At 32.6% G+C, this 23,800-nt stretch overlaps 2 protein-coding genes and 2 pseudogenes across 2 annotated transcripts; 1 reads left to right on the top strand and 3 right to left on the bottom strand.

Moving 5' to 3' along the window:
• Positions 1–1,653: 1,653 nt before the first annotated feature.
• On the bottom strand, positions 1,654–5,745 carry LOC118058616 (uncharacterized; annotated as a pseudogene).
• Positions 5,746–12,697: 6,952 nt separating this feature from the next.
• LOC118058587 (uncharacterized) lies at positions 12,698–16,262 on the top strand (annotated as a pseudogene).
• A 118-nt stretch (positions 16,263–16,380) lies between these two features.
• LOC118058588 (phytohormone-binding protein) lies at positions 16,381–17,315 on the bottom strand. The gene is made up of 2 exons (XM_035071300.2): positions 16,949–17,315; positions 16,381–16,804 (listed from the first exon to the last, which is right to left on the bottom strand). Exons 1-2 carry the CDS (start codon positions 17,127–17,129, stop codon positions 16,521–16,523), a joined length of 465 nt encoding a protein of 154 aa, XP_034927191.1. The 5' UTR covers positions 17,130–17,315; the 3' UTR covers positions 16,381–16,520.
• Positions 17,316–20,065: 2,750 nt separating this feature from the next.
• Positions 20,066–23,598, bottom strand: LOC118058586 (receptor-like protein kinase THESEUS 1). Its single transcript, XM_073406862.1, has 2 exons — positions 23,285–23,598; positions 20,066–22,998 (listed from the first exon to the last, which is right to left on the bottom strand). Exon 2 carries the CDS (start codon positions 22,970–22,972, stop codon positions 20,429–20,431), a length of 2,544 nt encoding a protein of 847 aa, XP_073262963.1. The 5' UTR covers positions 22,973–22,998; positions 23,285–23,598; the 3' UTR covers positions 20,066–20,428.
• Positions 23,599–23,800: the final 202 nt, after the last annotated feature.

The following is a 23,800-nucleotide window of genomic DNA, read 5'->3' as shown; positions in this document are numbered from 1 at the left end:
CATTCAGTCACTGTGGATTTGCACAATGCAATCCATAGTGAAAGGTTGACCTTTTGAAATTATAGTTACAAACTTATAATATTAAAAGATGAATTTGAAAAAAAAAAAATTAATGAAGAAAAATAAAAAAAAAATCTTAATCAACTGGGTTAACCCGTCAAATCAGGTTAACCTGTCAAACTTGGGATCTATGTCAGAAAAAGTGTGATAACTAAATTGAAAAAAAATTAATATTAACAAAAGAAATTAAACAAAAAAATATTAATTAAAAATAAAAAACAAAAAAAAACCTATTGGATGAAAAAAAACTAATTAAGAAAAAAAAATCTAAATCAATTGGATTAACCCTTTAAATCTGGGATCCATATATCATGAGAGTGTAATAACAAAATAGAAAAAAAAAATTAATATTAACAAACTAAATTAAATAAAAAAAATTAATTAAAAAAATAATAATAAAAAAAAAATTATAACTAAAAAACATATGTCTTTTACTATGCATTACATAGTACAATCCATAATAATAATAATAAAAAAAAACTAATACCTTCTAGTTTATAGTTAATGACAATCAAGGGACAATTATGTTTTTGTTGCTTTCTATTTTATATGAAATTGTTCAAAGATGCTATTGATCTAGGTAAGATTTAACAAAGATTATGTTTATTTTTATTTATAAACACTCATTTTTATAAATGTAATTCAACAAAAAAAATTTTAAATATGTTTATTTTGATATACCTTGTAAAAAAATATATTACATGCTTTTTATGAGTTTTATGAGGTAATCTATGTGGGCACACCTCATAAACAAAATATATTTTTTTTGGATATATTCAAATAACATAATCTTGATAAAATAACACTTGTGGTCCTTTTAATTTGATTTTCTGGTCAAATCTATCTCCTCTGCTGTGAAATTGGATATGATAGATTTTAAAATTTCATTAAACGGTTACCCTATGGTCTCTCTAATATGATTTATAATAAATGGTGAGATTCATGACACAGAGATTAATAAAGATTTGTTGAAACTATAAATGAATACACCAAATTATAATTTCTAAATATGAATTATTATATTAATCTCTACTCTTGGGAAATAAGTAAAAGAAGATATCGTTTCTCTCCAGATCCTAAAAAAAAAAAGAATTATTCCTCCAAACCCATTTTTGGGTAATTATTTTTAGGTTTGTGGGGAAACAAATTTTCCTAGGGGTCATTATTTCTGGATTGAAAAAGAAATTTCTTTTCCACCCAAACCTATTTTGTGGGTAGTTATTATTTATTTTTATTTTTGGAGGAAAGAAAGTTTTTTTAGGGTATTTTTTTTTTTGGGGGGGGGGATATCTTCTTTTACTTATTTTCAAGAGTAAATATTAATACGTATTTAAATATTTAATATATTGAAGAATGATAGTTTATTGTATTCATTTGCAGTTTTTAACACAACTTTATTAATCTCTAAGTGTCAAGAATCTTAACATTCATCTTTATTAATTAGTTAATCTCATTGGTTTGAAAAAAAAAATGAATATTGACTCCATATACTTTCATATTGATTATAACTTAATCCTTTAAATGGTTTTTCAAAATAATTAAATTGGTTTTTGCCTACAATATCCTTCATTTGTAATCAAAAATTTTCCAATCTCACCTACTACGTACAACATTAAAAATACATTTAAAAAGATAATTTAGAAATTTTCTTTAAAAATTAAAAAATAAGCTTTGGTCGAGGAACTAATTTATGCTTTTCAAAACCAAAAAATCTAACTTATAAAATCATCAAAATCACAAGAATTAAATTATAATTTACTCAATAAAAACAAGAGTAGAAAAAAAAATTCAGAATACAAAGCAAACACATGATAAAAAAACCACCAGAGAATACAAAGCGAGTGATATTGAAATATTCAGAATGATTGTGAATGTCCAGCTCACCCAACTGGAATACAACCTAAGAAGTTGAAGAGATATCATCAAGATGGAGCAAATAAGGCGAATCACAACAAACTGCCATGTCCAATACTTCAGGAGCTTTAATGTGTGGTGGTTCAAACGAACAGTGTGTTGCTGCAGTTGACAGATAAGGTCAAAGAACACTCAAACATACCACTTAAATGCTGGTTGATAAACATTTTTATACCTAGTTACCAATATATCACTAGCAAACATAGTTTAAGCAACTAAGAAAAGATACAAGGGACACAATGAATGGATTGCAATTCCTGTAATCCAACATGACATGCCAGGTAATCAGTCTATATAACTCTCCAATAATTCAAATGGACTGAACAACAGAAGCAGTTCATTGATACAATTGGTAGTGATTTCAAAAAAAGATGCATCCTACGAACAATTGAACAACATCCATTACCTTCTAGGTCATAATCCACACTAAAAAGGATAGAATAATGGTGATGGTATTCCCTACTTTCCGTGGTAGAAGGTTGGAGAGTTGACTGCTAATGGTACAGATATCAACCAACACATATATATGGACAGTGCAATGGAAAGACAACCTTGTATGGAAGCATAGTTACAGAATTTGGTTCCACTCCTGTCAGTGATAACTTAATGTTCCTAATGCCATGATGCATATTATGCTATTTACTAGCATCATCAAATCAATATGGAATCAAATAAAAAGAACCAATGAATGCGCATATCTCTAATATTAAAACATCAGTTTGATAAAGATCGAAAATCAGAATAAAACTTCACCTGGAAAGGAGTCATTAGAAATGAGTGATAAATCTCCCTTCCTTTGATCTCATCTGGAATTATGTTTTTGCTTATTGATATGTTTAAGTAGTTGTACAACAAAGCCAAGAACTTTGCTATCACCTGCTAGTAACACAGTCAACTCGACTTTGAAATAACTTGTGGATGTGTTTCTAAACTTCAATTCCCATATTTCCACATGAAAATTTGGAAACTTTATTTCCAACATATCAAATTTACAATTCTTGTGAATGTAGTTTTACCAGAGCCTCGTAACATTCCTTGACTGATTCTAAAAGCATAAAAAATGCTTTGCTCCCCTGAAAATCTACCAAACCAACAAAGGAGTCAATGGCATATATGTGTTAGAAAGATTGAAATTGGTTTTCGGTTTGAATCCCTCTCAATAGAGGCTTGCCTCTTTTTAAATAGTTAGATGACACGACCAAAAGCTTGATGTCTTCTCCCAAGTGCAGGAGTGTCGAAGTAATAAATAACCCGGCAAGACCGGGGTCGAACCACAGAGAGGTTAATTGTATAAATTATAAATAACAACGCAACAATAACAATAATAACGATAATAATAACAATAGTAGTACTAGTACTAGTACTAGTAATAATAATAATAATAATACTTAGTACGTGGCATTGTTATACTTGAAAATGATCTAAAAGATCGGGTCACAGGTTTCCAACCTATATACTAAGTTTATGAACAGATAATAATAAACTTAGTATAACAACAACAACAACAACAATAAAGAAGAGAAGGAAAAAATTAATGAGAACTTTGAGTTGAAAGATTAATGTAAGGATTAAACAACGATAAAAATAAATGTCAAGGTTAGAGAATCCACTAATAGTACTTCAAACAAGTATAGTATAAACTCTTATTACTCAATTGGAAACCACACATAAAGGAGGTTCCAATCAGATTATAAATTGTTAACATGATTACATTAGTTATCTTATTCGAATAAAGCTAATACTTGTAAATGTTGGCAGACATTCATGATTATAACTTATGTTAACAACAAATCAAGTTCCTTTCATAGCTCAGGTGTCGGTTATACCATACAGTATGGGCTATGAAAGTACCAAGTATTTGTTGTACCAAGTGTTATACAACATAAATCTAGATTAACCATTTAACAAGCAAAGTATTAAAAGTGAAAAAGATAGCAAATATAAAACATGTTAATATCCAATGTTAAGGTCCATGTTAAGTTTATATTATACTTATTCTTACACCATTAGTGCACCCTTTTCACCTTGACATAATTAACTTAGCTAAACATAATGAAAGAAAGAAACATAGATGAACAAGATAAGAACATAAATGAGAAAGAAGTTAACTAAGCAAAGGAAATGAAATGAAGTGCATAAACTTGATATTAATGAAAGCAAAACATAAGCAATACAAAGAGAGAAAGCAAGAGCATGATCTTGATTTGGAAACCAAGATGCCTCAATACATGGTAAGTGCCTCCTTTTATAGGCCAAAATTTGGAACTATTGATTTGTTAATTAATTGATGAGTGGGTGGCTACATCTTGACTTGGTGACAATCCTTATCTTCTTGTCTGAACAAGACGTCATTGCTAACATCATAATTTGCCCAGAATCCTTAGGAATGTTCTAGGAAATTGTCTCAGCTTTCCAACAAAAAAAAGATGAGGTCATTTGGACTTCTAGAACTCAAGATATGGGCTAAACACTAAATAGTGTCTGGGCTGCAGGACAGCTTCGGACTTCTTCGTTGTTCCTTCAGTTTGGACTTCAAAACGGCCTTTTTAAATCTTGGGCTCCTCATGAAAGTTGTAGGCCTTTGTCTTACCTTTCCATCCATATAAAATAGACCTAAATCCGAGATCTAAAGCTCCAGATATGATCCAATTACCGAGCAATGTTCTGGTTTGGACTGCACCGGCATCTCTTTTCTAAGTTTGGCCATCTCTTTGTCCTTTCACTTTCAATACTTAAACTCATCAATCAATCCTTTTATTTATGTGATAGGCCTGCATTTAAAATGAGCATTTACCATAAATTAAGGTATCTTATAGTATCAAACTTGTTATTATAAAACATGCTTTAGTTAAGGAGTTATTGATACTTCAAGTGCAAAATGATGATATAAAACCTTGATAAACATGCACTTTTAAGTACTAATCATTAGAATGCTTTCTATTTACAACCTAATTATTAATTACATGCATGATTTTCTCTATCAAATCATTTGATATCCCTAACATTGCTCCACCAACCATATAAATCCCTAGCATTGCTCTACGAACCACAAAGATCCTGTAAATATGAATTATTGCTATATATACAATATTGCCTAATCTGGTAACAATATGGGGCCCAAAAGTATGATGATAATAATAGCCTTTTGCTCCTTTGGCTTCTTAGTAGATGCTCAACGAGAAGCTATTCTGAAAAATGCATTGTAAGCATCACACAGAAAGTGGATGCTAGAAGAGTGAGCTGTCTAGGATTCATTGAGCTTCTATTTTTTTGTAAGTAAAACATGCACAAAGAAGCAGAGTGAATAATAATAAAAAAATATTCAGTATCTTCGAGAAATTTCATATCCCTAGAAACATGTAGTTTCTACAACACAGGGTCATATCACTTGTATCCCTTTTAAGTTGTGGAATAACCCAAAAAGATACACTTGATCGCTCTAGGATCCAGTTTGTCACGATGTGTAACTAGTAAGTGCACAAAACAAGTGCAACCAAATACTTTAAGATGAGATATATCTGGAATTTTATCCTGCAAAACTTCAAGAGGAGATTTAAAATCCAGCACTCGCCTGGGTAAGCGATTTATAAGATAAGCAGCTGTAAGAGCTCTATAGGACCAGAAGGCTTTGGGAACATTCATTTGAAGCATAATGGCACGAGCTTTGTCAAGCAAATCATGATTTTTACGTTCATATATCCTGTTTTGTTGAGGTGTACCAACACAGCTAGTTTGATGCAGAATTCCATTAGAATGTAAATATTTTGACATGTCTTTGGACATATATTCGATACCATTGTCAGATCGAAGGATTTTAATGTGAGCTAAAAATTAATTGAGTGCTAACAAATGAAAATCCTTAAAACAAACAAATACGTCGTGCTTAGTTTTTAGCAGATACACCCAAGTAACCCTAGATAAGTCATCGATAAATATAACAAAGTATTTAAAACCATCAATGAAAGTATGGAAGAGTCCCTACACATCTGAATGAACGAGTTTAAATGCATGAGTACTTTTTGACATTGAAGGAGTAAATGGAAGTCTTGTAGATTTTAAAAAATGACAAATCTCATAATTGAGTGATTCATGTACTTGAACCGACTTTATTTTACAAAAAACAGACTCTGAAGGGTGAGCTAGATAGCGATGCCATAAGAGATACTCATGAGGTGGATTAGTTGTTACTTGAAATCCCCTGGAGACTTGTGATTTTTAAGATATATAATAGAGACCATGCAGAAAAAATCCTTCACCAATCATGTCCTTAGTGACAAGATCCTAAAACACAACCTTGGAAGAAGTAAGAAATACTTCACAGTTTAGGGTGGATGTAATTTTAATGGCTAAAAGCAATTGAAATTAGCCATTAAAATGGAAAAGATGGTACAAATAGAACATCAGACATTATCTTATCAGAGAGTAGATTATTTTTTCCCTTCCTTTTAACATAAGCACCCTTCTCATCAGCAATAGATACAAATGTGGGTTTGACAAATGATTTAAAATCATGAATGTTATATAATTTGTTTGACATGTGATCGGTGGCACCAAAATCTATTATCCAAAGATCATACAAATTTACAAGTTCTAATGTAGTCATGAAAGCAATCAGATTACCTTGGCTATTTTTCGGGTTTGATTCTACCAAAAAATCAGCAAAGTGACTGAGAAGAGCAGTTAGTTGCTTCTGGTCTTGACTGGTAGATTCATCATGTGATTTTTCTTGGCCATGATTGCCGTGTAAATAATTAGCAAAATCAGATATTAGAGTTGCAGAAGTTTTAGAAAAGCTTTCGGTGGAATTTGCATGATTATTTGCAAGGTATGACTTATGATTATTTGTGCGTCTTGATGGGCATCTTAGGTCCTTTGCAAACTTAGGCTTAATTTCAGGATGAAGGAGTCAACAACGATCTATATTATGACCAAGAATGTGGCAATAATGACACTTGAGATCAGTTTGTTTCCCTTTGTAGTTTTTGAATCTGATAATGGTCTGTGCTGACCATGATCAAAAGAACCAGAATTCATATCCTACGACATCAATTTCACCTGATAAGCACGGGTTTCAGAAACTCCAACATCACGTGTCAATATTTTCCTATGTATTTCCTCACGTTGGATGGTGGCGCAAACTGATTTCAGGGATGAGAGTTCTGGATTCATCATAATATGGCTTAGTAGGTCTTCAAAATCTAGGCTGAGCCTTGCCAGCAACTGAAAAATCCTATCCTCCTTAGTTCTTTTCTGTAATATAGCAACATCAGTAGTATGTAGGCGATATATTTCTTGTTCATTCCACAGGCCTTTAAGGCTTCCCAACAGTTGAACAAAGGGCTTTCCTTCCTAGTGAAGGCTGGCAACCTTGCGATGAATTTGGAATATCCTGGCAGCATCATTTTGATTTCCATACATGTCATGAATTACATGCTACAGGTCTAGTGATGATTCTGAGAAACTAAAAATCTTAGCAAGGTTCCTTTCCATGGAGTTGAGGACCCAAGACATGACCAGCTGGTCCTTGAAAAGCCATTCTGCATATTTTGGATTATCAACTTCTAAAGGAATGATAGAACCATTTATGAACCCCATCTTAGATCTTCCACCAAGAGCAATTGTGATAGCCCTTGACCAAGAAAGATAATTTAATTCATTCAACAACATAGAACTTAATCTTTGGGATGTGTTGTTATCATCAGAAAAATTTGCTAGTGCTAAGACCTTTGATCCAATATCAATGGCATCCTTTAAGTGGTCTTACATGACAACACAATTGTCTCTTCCTATGGTATGGGAATTCAAACACTAAGCTCTGATACCATGTAGAAATTTGAAGCAGAGAAGAGACGTGAGACAGTGCAGTAAAACAGAGTTCTACATTCATGCTTTCTTATGCTATACATATGCATATATATAAACAAAAGGAAAAACTTGCAGCAAGGAAAGACAATCCTGCGTATCCTTTCTCCCAACAGTATGCTAAGATTATATGCTAATAATAAATACACAATCATATCTAAACTAGGTAACAAATAAGTTATACTTGGTAATAGCATAATAGTGAAGATCTTTAAAATCGCTTTAATATCTTCAATACTTTCTTAGTTGATGTTAAACATTTCTTTCTTGTAATTGAAATTTTCTTGATTTTTGAACTTCTAATAACCAAAGAAAAACAAAAATTGTAACTTTTGAAAACCTTCATGTAAGAAACCAAGTTAGCAGAAATGTAGGGACATAGAATTATAAATGAGTACAATAATAAGAGACTGCTTTTAGCTCAGTACAGTAGTGTCTTACAAAAGTTTTGTTGTTGTTGACGACAATCGAGGTGGTCTGTTAGTAGTTCAGTACACTGGTTGATTTGGTTCATGCATACTAGGAAAGAAAGTTATATATTCTAGTGATTGATTTTCTTTTTCTAAACGCTTTAGCTTGTTTGGCACTGCGTTTTAAAAGTGTTTTTAAAAGATTTTGATTTTTTAAAAAAATTAATATATTTATGATGTTTTCAAATCATTTTGATGTGCTGATGTCAAAAATAATTTTTTAAAAATAAAAAATTATTATTTTAATACAGGGATTTAAGGAAAAATCTTGTTGAGCGGCTGATGCTAAGTTTCATAAAAATAAAAATTAAGTTTATTGATATAAAACAATTAAAGCTTAAAGGATCAATTTTGAAAATGAAACACAAGTAGATAGGAAACTGAATGGGAGCATAAGAGGGATGGTTGGTGCATGCACTACATTCACCAGTATGTGAGAAGAGTCATCGTGTTGTGGAGGCGCATATAGTCTCTTTTGACCTTAAAAGATTGTTTTCTGTTATGTCTCTAAAATCATCTCGACGAGGACTATAAGGTGAGGTGACATATAGTCGATTAGAAGCGGTGGTGTGTCGCCAATGGCCCACTCTTCTTTTATTTATCTTCCTTTGTTTCCTCTCTCTTCACATCAAGTTTTGTGTCATTCTTTGTTGTGAATTTTGGTCTTCATTTTTTTAATTGTCATTTGTTTTTTTTTTCTATTGGTCTTTTTTAATTGATATTTTTTTTAATTTTATCCTTCAGTATTGGACTAGTTGAGTGTTAGTCTTTGTAACTATTTGGTTATTACGATGTCAGGACTAGGGTCACAAATTTGAAAAGATGACCCGGGTTGACTTGATTCATTTTTCTAACATCTTTTTAATTATTATTTTTTTCAATTTCATCCTTAAACATTTGGTTAGTTGGGAATTGGGTTTTGTAAAAAAATTCTCTTTACTCTCTATAAGGTTATCCTAGTTTCATGACTTGACTTGTGGTTTGTGTCATTTTTTTCAATTGATTTTTTTTTAAATTGCCCTTTTAACACTGTGCTAGTTTAGGAATTGAGCTTTATAATAGTTTATAGTTTGTTTTCTATGTGGTTATCTTGCTCTCATGACCTAAGACATGGGTCTGTCAAGTTTACCTAGGTTGACTTAAGTTTGCCATTTTTAGTCTTTTTTAATTGAATATTTTTCTTTCTCATTTTTATCATGCGATATTGGGTTTATTGATAATTGAGTTTTATAATTTATTTAAATTTATCAATGCGAGCTAAAATTGATCATTCTATTAATGCTCAACTTGAAACATATGCCTTTAAGATTAATGGTTATCGTCACCATATTATAGGGTTCCTTTTGCCTATTAAAAATGAAGCACAAAATTTGCTCAATTATATATATATATATATATATATATATATATATATATATATATATATATATATATATATATATATGTAACATTGAGAATGAGATTCATAATTGGCTTGAGCTATTTACTCATAAAAAAATTTCATTGACCTTGATTGAAGCTTTTGTTTGTGGGTTTATGATTATGCTTGATTTTAATAATGAAATGGTTAAGTTGTTTCGACATGCTAAAAAAAAAACTTGACAAACTTAATAGTCTTAACCTCATACTTTGCTTTGTTGGTAAGAGAGATAATGGCTCAAGACAATACAATGATCCATCGTCTAAAGAAATTGATGGTTTGGTCATTAAAGACATTGGTGATTCTCGATTTGACCGAGACATTATCATTGAAATCTATTTAAGAACTCTTCAAAAAATCTTTAATTTTTATCCAAAGTTTATGGTTTTGCATTATCCACTGCCTTTTCCTTATGGTTAGGATGACTTTTGCACCAACATTGCATTGGTTAACCAAGAACAATAACAACCTATAAAGCAACAAAGAGTTTTAATGAGAATTTTATACTAATCTCATTAAAAAAAAGGAATAAGGAAAAAGTACTCTCATTAAAATTAGACAATTATATCAATAATTTTTTAGTTTATGTGTTTATTAATGTTAAAGAATATCACCTTGATTACATCCATGCAAACCGATAAGATCTCGAAGATGAAGCTTATAAAAGGATGTTGGATCTCTTTATTTTGAGTATGTTTGTTTTTATATTTAAAAAAATACTTTTGAAAATTTTTGAGTTTTTCTCTCATCAAATTAATTTTTTGAAATGATTTTTGTGTTATTTTAATGTGCTAATATTAAAAATAAAATTTTAAAAATAAAAAAATATTATTTTAATGCATTTCCAAGCGAAAAATACTTTGAAAAAACAATCACAATCATAATCTTAAACACTACCTTTGTATTCTATCAAGTTGATTGGGATTATTTTGGTAGGGCTAACTAAATTAGCTGTCCTTTGTATACTAGTTAATAGATCTTTCAAAACATTTTATTCATTGGCATTCATTGTGATTAAAGACCATTTGGAATTATGTTCCAAATGGTGTTTTCTAAAACAATTTGATTTGTATTTTTTAAAAAATATTTTTTATATATTTTGGATTGTTTTTAATGTATTGATGTCAAAAATAAATTTTTAAAAAAAATAAAACAAAATATTATTTTGAAAAGAAACTATTATCACTCTCCCAAACACCCTATAAATATAAATAGAATATCAAGTGTTTGAACTACCCTATATTTGGTTTTGCTTTTATCTACATCCTTTCAAATAAACAAATCGAATAACCAATCACTCTTTTTTAAAACATTAGAAACCATCTTCCTAAGCTTAGACAATCATAGATATGGACGGATCCAACATGAAGTCACGGGTTTCCACACTGCCTAAAAAAATCAAATGAAGTATATATCATTCTAAAAATCGTAATGGGTTTCAACAAATAAAAGAATTAGAAAAAAAAATTATGTGTTTTGAAAATGAGAAAATAATTCCAAGGAAATTATAACAAAAATAAGAAATAAAACTTAAAAAAGAATTGCGTAAAAAAGGGTTGGTGTAAACTCCAATTAATAATCAATAACTTTATTGTGAAATTGTAGTAAGTCTATAAATAAAACAAATGATAAAAATAAGAAATAAATATATTTCAGAATAATAAAATGGTCCCGAAGACTTAGTAAAATAATCGATTGGTTCTAGCAATGATTGAATTAAAAAATTTAGATTTTGATGTAAAATTAGATATTGACCAGTTTTACGCTATCGAGCATAACTCTCAATCCGTCAACCGTTAGGTTTGGTTGAAATCTTATGAGGAGATTCTTAACACATTGTTTTATCTTGGGTTAAAATTTTAAAGTAATCTAAATTTGGAAAAGCCATGCGAGAATATCAACAATCAAATTAAAAATAACATGTAGGCTCATTAATAATATTTTTGTAAATAAGTTGGGAGAACTGAAAATTCAGCTTCTTCTTTCCTTTTAAACTATTAGCCAATGTTGATAAAAATTTAAAAAGAAAAATTGAATCTTCCTCACTAAACCCTGAAGAGTAACCAATATTTAAAGTAAAATAAATAAGGGAATGAGTATTAAATACATCTAACTCAAGAATTAAGAGGAAAGTCAAGTGAGAAAAGGTTCTTGAGAGGAAAGTTGACATTAAGAGGAAAAAAAAGAAAACAAAACTTATGACATTAAGAGGAAAAAAAAGAACTAGAAAACTTTAACTGGATAACATTTGAAGTTTATATTATTATCGGGTAAGATATTATAAATTCGATTATACAAGTTTAAGTAAAGATTAACAAAGTTTAAGCAAAATTTTTAAATTTTAAATTAGGGTTCTTAAATTTTAAATTGGGGAAATATCGAATTGTGAAAATATAATGTTTTTGGGATGAATAAGATATAAATGACTCTAAATAAAGCATAATTAAAGAAAACAAATTGAATATTTATGGTGAAATTTGGGTCGGCTATTTAATAGGGGATGAGAATTTTTGGAACCAAAGTAAATGTTTGTTTATTATATGTATTTAATATGTATTGTTGTGTTGACGAGGATTGAAATCCATTTAATTATATTGTTTAGTTGTAGTTGGATTTTTAATGTAACATGAAAAAAAATTATGAGAAATTAATGAAATAAATAATTTATGATTATGTGTTGGTGTATTAAGATAAATAACTTATGGTCAATTACGAGGATAATTAATTGAATAATAATTTAATTATTCATATTGAAAAAAATATTTAAAAGTGTTGATAATAAAAAAAAAAGTTATATAATGTTTTCGTATAAATTCTCATACTAATAATTATAAATTATATATAAAAAAAATTTGTGGAATTTTTTTTATAACATATATAAATTTTTGAATTTTGTATTAAAAATTTATAATTTTTAGATTTATAATTTTAATTAATTTAGTTATATATTTATATTATTTTACCCTCAAATTGGATCCTGGATCCGTCCTGATCACAAATGAAGAGATTGAATCAGGGGAGCAGGCTTCACCGGAAGTATCTGCAATAACAGAACCATCCACTAAAAAACAACGCTTCTCAGTTTCGCCCCCTTCAAAGGTAATGATTTTCATCGCTGTTTTTCTCAATGCTCTTTCTTTACATCACTTGTCTGAGAGCCATTGAGCTTCCTCATGCATTAAAGAATCATAGGCCAGCCACAAATAGCCCACACTTTCTTCTCCTTCTTTGTTGTAATTTTCCCCGCATTACATTGATGATCCATCACTTTTTTGCTGTTGCTTTCCTTTTTCTTTGTTTTGTGTGGATGCTGTTCGTAGGAAAATTGGTCATGCAATCAGCCCCCACCTAATCAAATAATCACTCATTATTGCTTCCATGTTGGTTGATTGTTCCAACACAGTGAAAGCTCTTCTGCAATTGCTCAATGTGCCTTATCATTTCTTTATTTCTAAGTTGCATTTGATTAATTGCTGTGTTGTTGCTTTTACTTTGGTTCGATATTTATGTTTAGTCTCTCTTATACCCACATGTCATTGGATCCATGTTTTTCCCCTCGAACTTTCCACCTCTCTGTTGCTGCTTCTGTGTGTTGATCACTGCTGCTACAGTCCCTCATTCTTTTGGGTTTTTGCCCTCTCTTGCTCTTCCCACCATTACTACAGTTCTTAGCTGTCATTTAACACGTTCCATTCAACAATTGGGCCATAAATGAAATTGTGGTTCACCTTCAACCAACGCAACCCTCACATTCAAATAAGCATTCTATTATTTATTGCATTTGATTAATTGCTGTGTTTGTTGCTCCTTTGAATTTTATATGTTTTATTCAGCAGAACAACCTGTTTCTAACATCCCTACTCACTCTCATCTTCTTATTCATCAACATATTCTTCTCACTATCAATTAAGTTGTCCCTTCAATCATTTACATTGACGCTTACGATTTCCTTTTAATGCAGGAGGACTAGCTTTCATTGGATTAGTACGCACTTTTGCAGCATCGCACGTTAAATGGTTCTGCTCCATGCTTGCCTTTTTGTTGTGGCCTAGATAACTTTTTGTTTGCGACAACTCTTTCTCTCTTTCTATTAGGCATAAAAAATGGTAGGTACCATTTCAGTGTCAAGTTAATGCAAAGGCTAGGATGCTTGGCCAATAAATAGAATGCATCCCAAAGCCTTTGATGCACCACCAAAATGAGAGAGAGTAATCCCATAGTGAGTGATACACTTTTGTGAAGTATTTGTGAGAGAGAGTGTGTGATGTGTTTACTTCTATTAGTAAAGAGATTGTTAATTCTTCTCCTCTTAATAGAGTTTCCACATTTCTTAGTGAAATCCTTCAATACTTGTCAGTGAATATAGCCTAATTAGGTTTTGTGTACCTCATCATTTCTTATTTCACTTTGTTTGCTCTTCTGCATGTCTTCATCCTAACAATATTCACTGAATAGCATTATCCTTGACGGTGAAGTCTAACTTTTAACAGTCTCAAGATACTAATTTCCTGTCATTATAGCCAATCATGTTGAAGTATACTTATTACATCCTCCTATGCAGAACCGTTTGCACTTCAAAGGCATTAGTAATTCGTTAATCGCATGAGTCCTTGTCAGGCTGAAGGAAAGGGACAGTTGGAGAGCCAACTAAGCCCCTATTCATGCCTCAAATGTGAGCAAAAGTTAAATTTAAATCACAAGCTTAACAAACGTTTTAGAAACCAAAAGAGGCTTGAATACCAAATGTAACAGGTGGCCTGTTGCTTGTTCAATTCTATATAAGAGCAACAAGAAAGGTTGAGTTCCTGCATCACTTAGCCTACTTTCTTCTCTTTCCTATATCACTAACAGCAATTATGAAGATCTTAAGTAGCAGTTCCATTTTCATCATTCTGTTAATCTTTGTTTCAGGATTCATACAAGCAAAAGCAAGAGTACCATTATTCTACTGTGGCAATTACCGGTATATACTTTGCCCCTTTGAATGCCCAAGCAATTACTCACATAACACCAAGGAAAAAGTTTGCTATGCTGACTGCAACTCTCCACATTGCAAGGCCCAGTGCAAGCGTAAGATATGACCCACTCCTTTTCTTTCAATTCTATTCTCACAAGTACTGAATATGTTTATCAGGTCGATAGCTAAAATAGCAATTTGAAATAAGACATTTTGTATTATTCGACTATTAGTGTATACTTGTTTAATAATAGGCTGTCAATTTGCATGTTTCAGTTATGGAAACTAATCTGTTCGATATTTTTTTCAGACCGCAAACCTAGCTGTTAAGCCCTAGGATCAGCATGCTATGATCCCCATTTCATTGGTGGTGATGGAATTGTCTTCTATTTCCATGGAAAAAGCAATGAGCAATTCAGCCTAGTATCTAATTTTGATCTTCAAATCAACAGCCGCTTCATTGGTCACAGGCCAACTGTCCGACCTCGGGATTTCACTTGGATTCAAGCCCTAGGAGTCCTTTATAACTCTCAAACCTTCTCTGGTGCGTTGTTTAGTATTAGATTTTGTGTTTGTGGTGTATGAACCAAACACCTAACTATGTTTTTTACTGTGGGACTCATCAAAAAATTAAGTTTGAAATGTAGTTTTATGAAGCAGTTTTTACATGCTTTTTAACTGAGTTTCGTAAAACTCTGTATATTTTTGTATTTCAAAAGTATTTTTTTTTAATTTGAAAATTTTTATTTTTTTTCTTTACTTCAAATTAATTTTATTTTTGTATTTTCAGATCATTTTGATACACTGATATCAAAAATAATTTTTAAAAAATAAAAAATATATTTTGATGCATTTCTAAGTGAAAAACATTTTTAAAAAGCAACCACAACTAAATATTTTATACATGTTTTTTGTTGCACATAAACCTCAACCATAATTTTTACCAAATACGTATCTAAATCCAACTAACCACACCTAATTATATAATTTTTTTTTAAACCACAATTACAAAAACTACCTCAAAAACAAACACATTCTAAGGCAGCAACTTGGGACAGTGAAGTTGACCATTTGAAGCTCACTTACAACTGACAGGATTTAGTCATACCTGAAGGCTCTTTCTCCACTTGGTACTCCTCAGAGAAGGACTTGAAAGTGGAGAGAGAATCAAGCAAGAATAGTGCCATAATCACCTTGGAGGATGGGGCAAATATTTTGGTACTTGTGGTTCCAGTGACTGTATGGCACTCTAGACTGCACAAAGGGCACTTCTGCAGGATATGGCATTGTTTGCAGGAAGTAAAATGCTGCAATGATTTCTGACTCTCCTAACGAACAACAATAGAAGCATGTCTATCTTCGAACTTATAAAGCAAATGCTGGCTGTTAAAAGGTGGCTGCCATGTGTGGGATTTAGTAAGTGAATAGTGCAAGATATTTATGAATGATCCGTGAAGCTGTGTTTGGAATTAAATCTTATTTTATAAAACTAGTTTTGATATCATGTTAAAATAATTAGAACAAACAAGAAAAAAAAATTTAAAATTCTGAATGATCTGTATATTATGAGTGCTTAGTTTTAACCTAAATACAAATAAAGTATATATAGGTTAAACTAAAAGTACTATTCTATTTTTAATAAATAAAACTACATAAATATTATTTAACAATATTAATATATATTCAAATCATTCATCTTTTGTTAAACATGCACTTGAAAACTTTATATAACTTCAAAGATTACTTAAGATCAATACATCCAAACGAAATGCCCTTCCCTTTATTACAGTAATTAGGTCGGGCTCAACAGGTCACAGCCCCAGGAAATGCAAACAACCTAAGTAGCACCATTCATCAAATAATTTTCCATGTGCTTGATGAAAATTAATGTTGATGATGCTGAATTTGATGGTATGGTGTCTTCTTCTACTTGAGACTCATAAGAGATTGTGACATCAATTAGGGTCTCCTGCTCTCCAGTTGAAGTAAGCTGGAAAGTTGTCTTGTAATGAGAAAAACCATGATTCAGGTGCCCTCCTTCTATTACTTCAAGCCCGATTCGATAAGCAAACTCATCAAACTCTGTGACCCTTTCTTTCTGGTATGTCATAGTTTTTAAACCTGACAATATTTTGAGACCAAAAAAAAAAATTGTTACAGCCATCACAGGTGCCAATCAAGACAAGCAGTCCAGATGGCATCCAAGTGATCCAAGTGAACACATGAAGTAAAGTCATAATCAATAAGGAAAAGAAATGGACTTACCAGGGCCGAAGTTAAAGAGGTAGACTGTATCAAGGCCACCGTCTCCTTCAAGCATATCAGCATCCTTCACTAAATTTGGCATCATTTTTGGAAGAATATCCTTCAAATCCTTACCAAAAGCTTTCCATAAGACATCCACCTCAACCCCAACATTTACTTGAGTTTTGACTTCCTTAATCATGACTCTCAAACGCCAAAGTCTTGGGAATGGAGGTGTGTGTATGTTAGGAGCCAGGGAAATTAACAAGGCAATATGAACGATCAGGCAATCTTTATAGGACAGGATGCATATATCATGTATGGCATCTTTTCTTTTGTACAGGGAACAAAAATTAAGGAGGCTCTGTGGATGCTTGTGTCTTGTCCAAAGAATCTCAGCGAATAGGGATTAAAATATGATCAATAATCAATAGATGATGGATGGATAACGTCAACAACCAGCCGAACAAGATGATACATAAGAAAATGTCACATATAGACTGCTGTGCTCGTAAATGTTCAAGTCGGAAGGCCTGAAAATGTTGGTTTAAGATGACTTTTCCATTTAACATGGGACAGCAACTTCGTCTTTTTTGCAGGATTTGTATGACTAAACAAAGAAATGAAAACAGTGCCCGTTTAACCTATTATCAAGAAAGTCCTAGTACTAATCCTCAATTTGCACATTTTGATTGGGATTTTATAGCAGTACATTTTCTTTCTTTAAAGAGTCACTGTCAGAAGCATACAAGGTAAGTAAAAGAATCCCCGTTTTCACCGTCTATTATGTGGTTACAAGTTATGGATCATATGAAATTCTCCCGCATTGGAGAAGAGCTAGCCATACCAGAAGGCCATTTATCTTCATGGAAATCCCCATAAAGGTCATATTTAAGTACAGAGAACATCTATCAAGAACATCGTCCTAGTCACTCTCCCAGATCTTGCAGAGATCTCAATCAATGTTGTGCCAGTAACCAAACAAGATGACACAATTTATCACTGTTTTGCTTACAGAGTTTGTGGTTGTGGTAATTTTTTATATTAAAATATATATTAATAATATTTTTATTATTTTTAAATTATTATAGGTAGTTGGAGTGATTATATTGGGCGATCACATTTTTTATAGCAATGAAAATTATAATCGTAATTTTTTAATTTTTTTTTTCAACAATAAGAAGTGTCATTGGACTAGCTTATGTAATAACTTGAAGCTAGCATGTAACAAAATACAATCAAGTATTTGTGTTGATTATTTTGCAAAGAAATGAAATACATGATAAAATAAATAAATTGTGTAAATATTTATAATAGATTATATAATAAAAATTAAAGGATTACGTCACATAAAATATGAGTATTTATAGTTAAACTACAAACCATTTCATTTTCATAAAAAAAAAAATAAAAACAATAACAAGGAGATGAATGGATGTTTAATAATAATAACAACCATATTATTATTATTATTAATCTAGTAGTGTTTGGTAGATAGATAAGACAAAAAAAAAACGTGACTACATAGATAAGATTAGAGATGAGTAAAAAATCTGAAAGATTAATTAAATCAATAAAATTAAAAAAAAATAACTAAAAAAACTAAATCGTGACTATATAGTGCTTGGTAAATAGATAAGGTAAAAAAAAATATATAATTACGTAGACGAGATAGTAAAATAGTAGAGAGATGAAACATTGGGAACAAAACTTATTTGTGTCTAGTAAGATATACAAAACTTATTTGTGTCCAGTAAGATATACATTTGTTCAAATCTCTATTTGATGCTAGGAGATGAGATGTAATAGAATATATATTTGATTTATTCTTGTAATTTATTTTTTGTATATGTTTTGCTTGACCTGTGCTTACATATTTTTTGATATATATTTTAATTATTATTTGATATATGTATAATAAAAAATATTTTAATTTCAAATAAAAAACATACACATTAATTTGTGTGTTTTCTTTATATTGAAAAGTTGAAATATGAACAAAAACATCTTTCTATTCATTATATTATGAATAATTATATTTCTTAATAATACTTTTTTTCTAGAAAAATTAGAATAGTTGAAAGTATAAAAATTATCGTATAATAACTGTTGCACACATAAAAATAGTTTGATAGAAAACACAAACAATCATAGCATAGTTTAAAGTGATAAATTCAAAATTAAAAAAATATTAAAAAATCAAATGAAAAAAAAAAAAAAAAAAAACTTAGACGGGTCTAGGTTACGATCTAGTCATGTTTAGGCTTAGTCCAAGCCCAACCTTGAAATAAAAACTTAACTTTGAATACGCGTCATCTATGTTAAAGTTGGTTTTTTTTTTTTTTTTTTTGTTGCTGAATTTTGGCTAAATCGACAACAACATGGTAAGTTATTATGTTTTTATTTTTCTCAAAATTACTTATAAAACACTTCCATAATTCTTTTAAACTCAAATATAACCTCAAAAATTATTTTTTTAGGACAAATTTGCAATCACAATATTTGTATATCTTGATGTATAGTAATTTTCTTAGAGGATTTAGTTTTCTTGTTCATTTTGGAAAAGAAAGTAATTTTGCTGATTCTGTTTTGCTTTTCCCTCTCTATTAGCAAATGCTAATTCAATTCAATCAAAAGTTTTGTCTAAAGATATCCGAATCCTCTTCTATCCGATCCACGGTCAACTCCGGTCATCTTTGAAAGCTTCTGCTTCAGTGAACGTCATCCGGGTTAAAAGCATTCAACCTTGGAGCAACACAGGACAAGCTTTAAGCGAACATGCCCTTTCTGCGGCCTATCCAGTGCGGTCGGACTCACACGGTCCAGGATTAATTAACGGACCAGGTGCTGGAGTCCGGTTCACTCGACAACAATCCTCTCCCAGGTCTTAGATTGAGCACAAAAAAGAGTGGTCGGACATGGTGCACCAAGTTATTAACTAAGCTCCCTTTTATTTTATTTTTTTGCATTGAACGGAAGCTTGCCTGTGCTCTAAGTTCCTGTGAGTCAATTTGTTCTCTTCATTAGCTAAACTCAGGAAGTGGAACAAATGCTGAGATTGCCAGACATGGTGTTGATCAAATGTAAGGCAACCTGAGGTAGCCTCAATATAAGTACACAAAGCATTGCAAATGAATCAGATTACTGAGGCAGTGATCCGTGAGTTATTTCTATAATCAATCTGTGAAAATAAATATTGTGAAAGCAATACATTGAATATCTCCAGTAATTGTGTGAAAAATAAATAACATGGCAGCTGAAAGCCAGAAGAATTGTAGATCAAGCCCTTATGGTAACTTGCAATTTCAGATGGATTGATTCCCATCCATCACTGAACAATATTACGAGCTATGGAAGATAAATTGAGGTAAAAAAAGATTGAACAATGTGATAAGAGATAACCTTAGCTCATTCACTTCCCATTTTATCACAAACACTCGGTGACCAGACAGCCAAATCTTCACCAGAATGTCCTTTGTCCAAGAATGGGTGGAAGCCTTCTCATCTTCCACGAGGATTTACTAGCTGAGAAAATACAGCACTAGTGGCAGCATCCTCAGCATCATCTTCTGTTCCAGAGTTCCCTCCATCAATTATACTTGCGCTGTTATCAAATGGTTCAAGTGGTGTCAATGGAATGCCTGGGATATGGTTTGTGCTGTTATCTTCAGGTTCCATTAGTGCAGATGAGGTCTCCTCAAGCTGAAGAGCATACTCGAGATTCCATAAGACGTCTCCCATTGATGGCCTGTCAATTCCATGCTCTGCAAGGCATTTCTCAGCTGTCTCCCCAAATTTCTTGAGAGAAGCTGGATTCACCTTACCTGCTAGATTGGAGTCCATGATTTGATCCAACATGCCCTTCTTCTGCCAGGTCATTGCCCACTCTGCTATATTGACTTGTTCCCTCGGGAGAACAGGGTTTAGAGCCGGTCTAGTGCAGAGAACTTCCATTAGAACCACTCCAAATGAATACACATCTGACTTCTCTGTGAGTTGTTGCCTTCTGAAGTACTCAGGATCAAGGTAACCAAAGCTACCCTTAACAGCTGTGCTCACATGGGTCTGATCAATAGCTGGGCCTGTTTTTGAGAGGCCAAAATCAGCAACTTTGGCCACGAAATTTTCATCCAACAGAATGTTTGTTGTCTTGACATCTCGGTGAATAATGCTTTGAGCGGCACCTGTGTGGAGATAATGCAGGCCCCTGGCAGCCCCAATGCATATTTCTAGTCGTTGCTTCCATGATAGAGGAGGAAGACCAGTTCCATATAAATGGCTCCTAAGGGGTCCATTAGCCATGTATTCGTAGACAAGAATCATTTCTGACCGCTCATCACAATAGCCAATAAGAGAGACAAGATGACGGTGGCGAAGCTTTGATAACATTTCAATCTCAGTTCGGAATTCAGCAAGACCTTGTTCGGATCTGGGATTTCCTCTTTTGACAGCTACTTTAGTTCCATCTTCAAGGGTTCCTTTGTACACCCTACCAAAACCACCAACCCCAAGAAGAAGGCTCTCATCGAACTTGTTCGTTGCATCGAGGATTTCTTGGAATGTGAAGAGCCGACCAAGATTAGAGGAAGTCAATGAGATGCAGCTTGCCGTTCCACTCTTTTGAGAAGTTGTGGACATCTTGGTCATGGTCTGAGAGTTTCCATATAATGGCAATGGCAGCCATGGATGTGCCTGGGGAGTAGTAGTCTTTGACCTGTGTGCTGCCAAGCAACAGTAACAGAGACCAATCAAACCAAATGCAACCACAGCTCCAACAATCGAACCAATGATAATTCCAATCTTGCTTTTCTTCGATGGTGATTGAGGAAGGAGACTCTCAACAGATGAAAGCCCATCCAAGCTTTTAGCTACATTGCTGATTTTGAAAATCTCCAGCCCATTCATAGTTGCATTTGCCAAATCTGTTGTTGGATCCGGACCAACACTTACAGTGAAAGTATCTGAATCTACTGATGCATTGGAGACAAAGTCTCTGTAATAGGGTACACTCAAGCCACCGGTAAAGGTTGAGAGGTCAAGACTCTCAACGGCACTATCATCATTTATATACAGATTGAACACAAGATTGTTCAGAGCCTTACTCACAATGTCACAGAAATGTACCCGCACAAAATAGCGGAAGTTTTGATTGACAGAGAACACCCAAGTTATGTTGAAGTTCATGTTGGCTACATTTGCATCTCCCATCACATCAGCGGAGGCATAAACCCAATTTGGTGCTATTTCAGTAGTGACAGCAGGTGGGTATCTTATGGATTCAGGGTTAACTGAAACATTCAATGCAGAGCTGTTCACATGGAGATATTTGGCATCATTCTCCCAAATTCTTCCAAGAGTATCATTTTCTGCAGTGATCAACGGGCCTCCAGTGTTTAACCGGAAAACAGTTTCGAAGGCAAGTTCAGAAAGACCACTAAAAGGGGTAGATGGATTTATAGCTACTGCCTGGTCTGGAAAGACTTCATCAGGGATAGAAACAACTTCGATTGCATTAATAAATGTGACAGAATTGTTTGAAGGAATGAAGGAAAGGGTCAAAGTATCAGAAGTCACATTGACTGCGTACTCCTTTAACATGTAAGAACCATTATAGTTCTTGAATGTGAAATTGTTCAAAAGTACAAAACCGTCTGTGGCTACAGTGATCAACGCAGACATCAAGTTTTGGCCTGAGTTTGGAATAGGGTAAAAATAAAGACGGATCCAATGCCTACCTTCTTGCTTAATATCAAATTTGTAAGACGATATGCCTGACAAAATTCGAGCAGATTGGTAGATAGGAGATGGGAAACTAGAATTGGACTTAGCAACAGCAGAAGTTGCAGTGTTTAAAGTGAGAGAAGAATGCCCTGAGTCAGGAACATAAGTTTTTCCTTGGAAGATGACATTTTGTGAAGAACCACAAGCCACCAAGTAGCTATCAGGAGGAGTGAATGCAGCAAATGATCCACTATGACCTAGGAACTCAAATAATACACAAGCAACAACTACAGGTAACCAGCTCACTAGTTTCATGCTCACCATTTGCAATATCCCAAATCCTCGAGCTCCTAGCAAGCCAAATAATACACAAGTCCCAACTCAAAAAAAAAAAAACGAAAACTAGAACTGCCTAGCTCCCAAACCCCAATCCCTGAGGCCTTAAGAACCCCAATGCTAGGAACTAGCTCCCCGATCACTAAATGCCTCAAAAACAATATCCTCACAAACCTCAGATCTATCTAGACCAACTTCAACCAAGCTTAGCTCTATGAAAAAAACAGTAGTTAAGTACAAAAGAATGCAATCTACATTATTGCAAAGACAAAAACTTTTTGCTGAAATATACACTCTTACCTCAAGAAGAAAACCAAAAAGGAGAGAAACTGAGGGAGAGTGAATTGGGTTGAAGCCAGAGATCAAAGTCCAGTTGATATTGGATGAATGTCGCCGTGAAAACCCATCAAGCAGAGAGCTTTTTAGTGGGCAGCTAATGTTATAACAACCCTTTCCAGGCTGGTGATGAGGCTGTCCTTTACCTGTGAAAAAGGAGGACCCCACAAGAAGAAGAGAAGGGATATGAAACTTCTTGCTTCATTCAAAAAAAAATCTCCCTCACACAAAACTTAGCTGTTATTGTTTTTTCAAGGATAATTGTTGGTTTGAGTTAGATACTTCGTATATTTTTTAGGATTGGAATTCACTAACGGAAACTGCCATGACTCATGTTACATGAATGTCGCTGTAAAGTGAGGTCTCCTGTCTGTTCATTGAATTGAATTCATGTTTCACAGCTTGTATTTTAATTGTTTTTCATAAGAGACGACCATCTATTATTACTGCTTAATTAATACTAACGTTTAAAGTTGTTGA

Source organism: Populus alba, chromosome 1, assembly GCF_005239225.2.
Source record: "Populus alba chromosome 1, ASM523922v2, whole genome shotgun sequence".
NCBI classification, from domain to species: Eukaryota; Viridiplantae; Streptophyta; class Magnoliopsida; order Malpighiales; family Salicaceae; genus Populus; species Populus alba.
The sequence above is the reverse complement of the archived record's forward strand: the minus strand, read 5'-3'. Positions and strand labels throughout refer to the sequence as shown.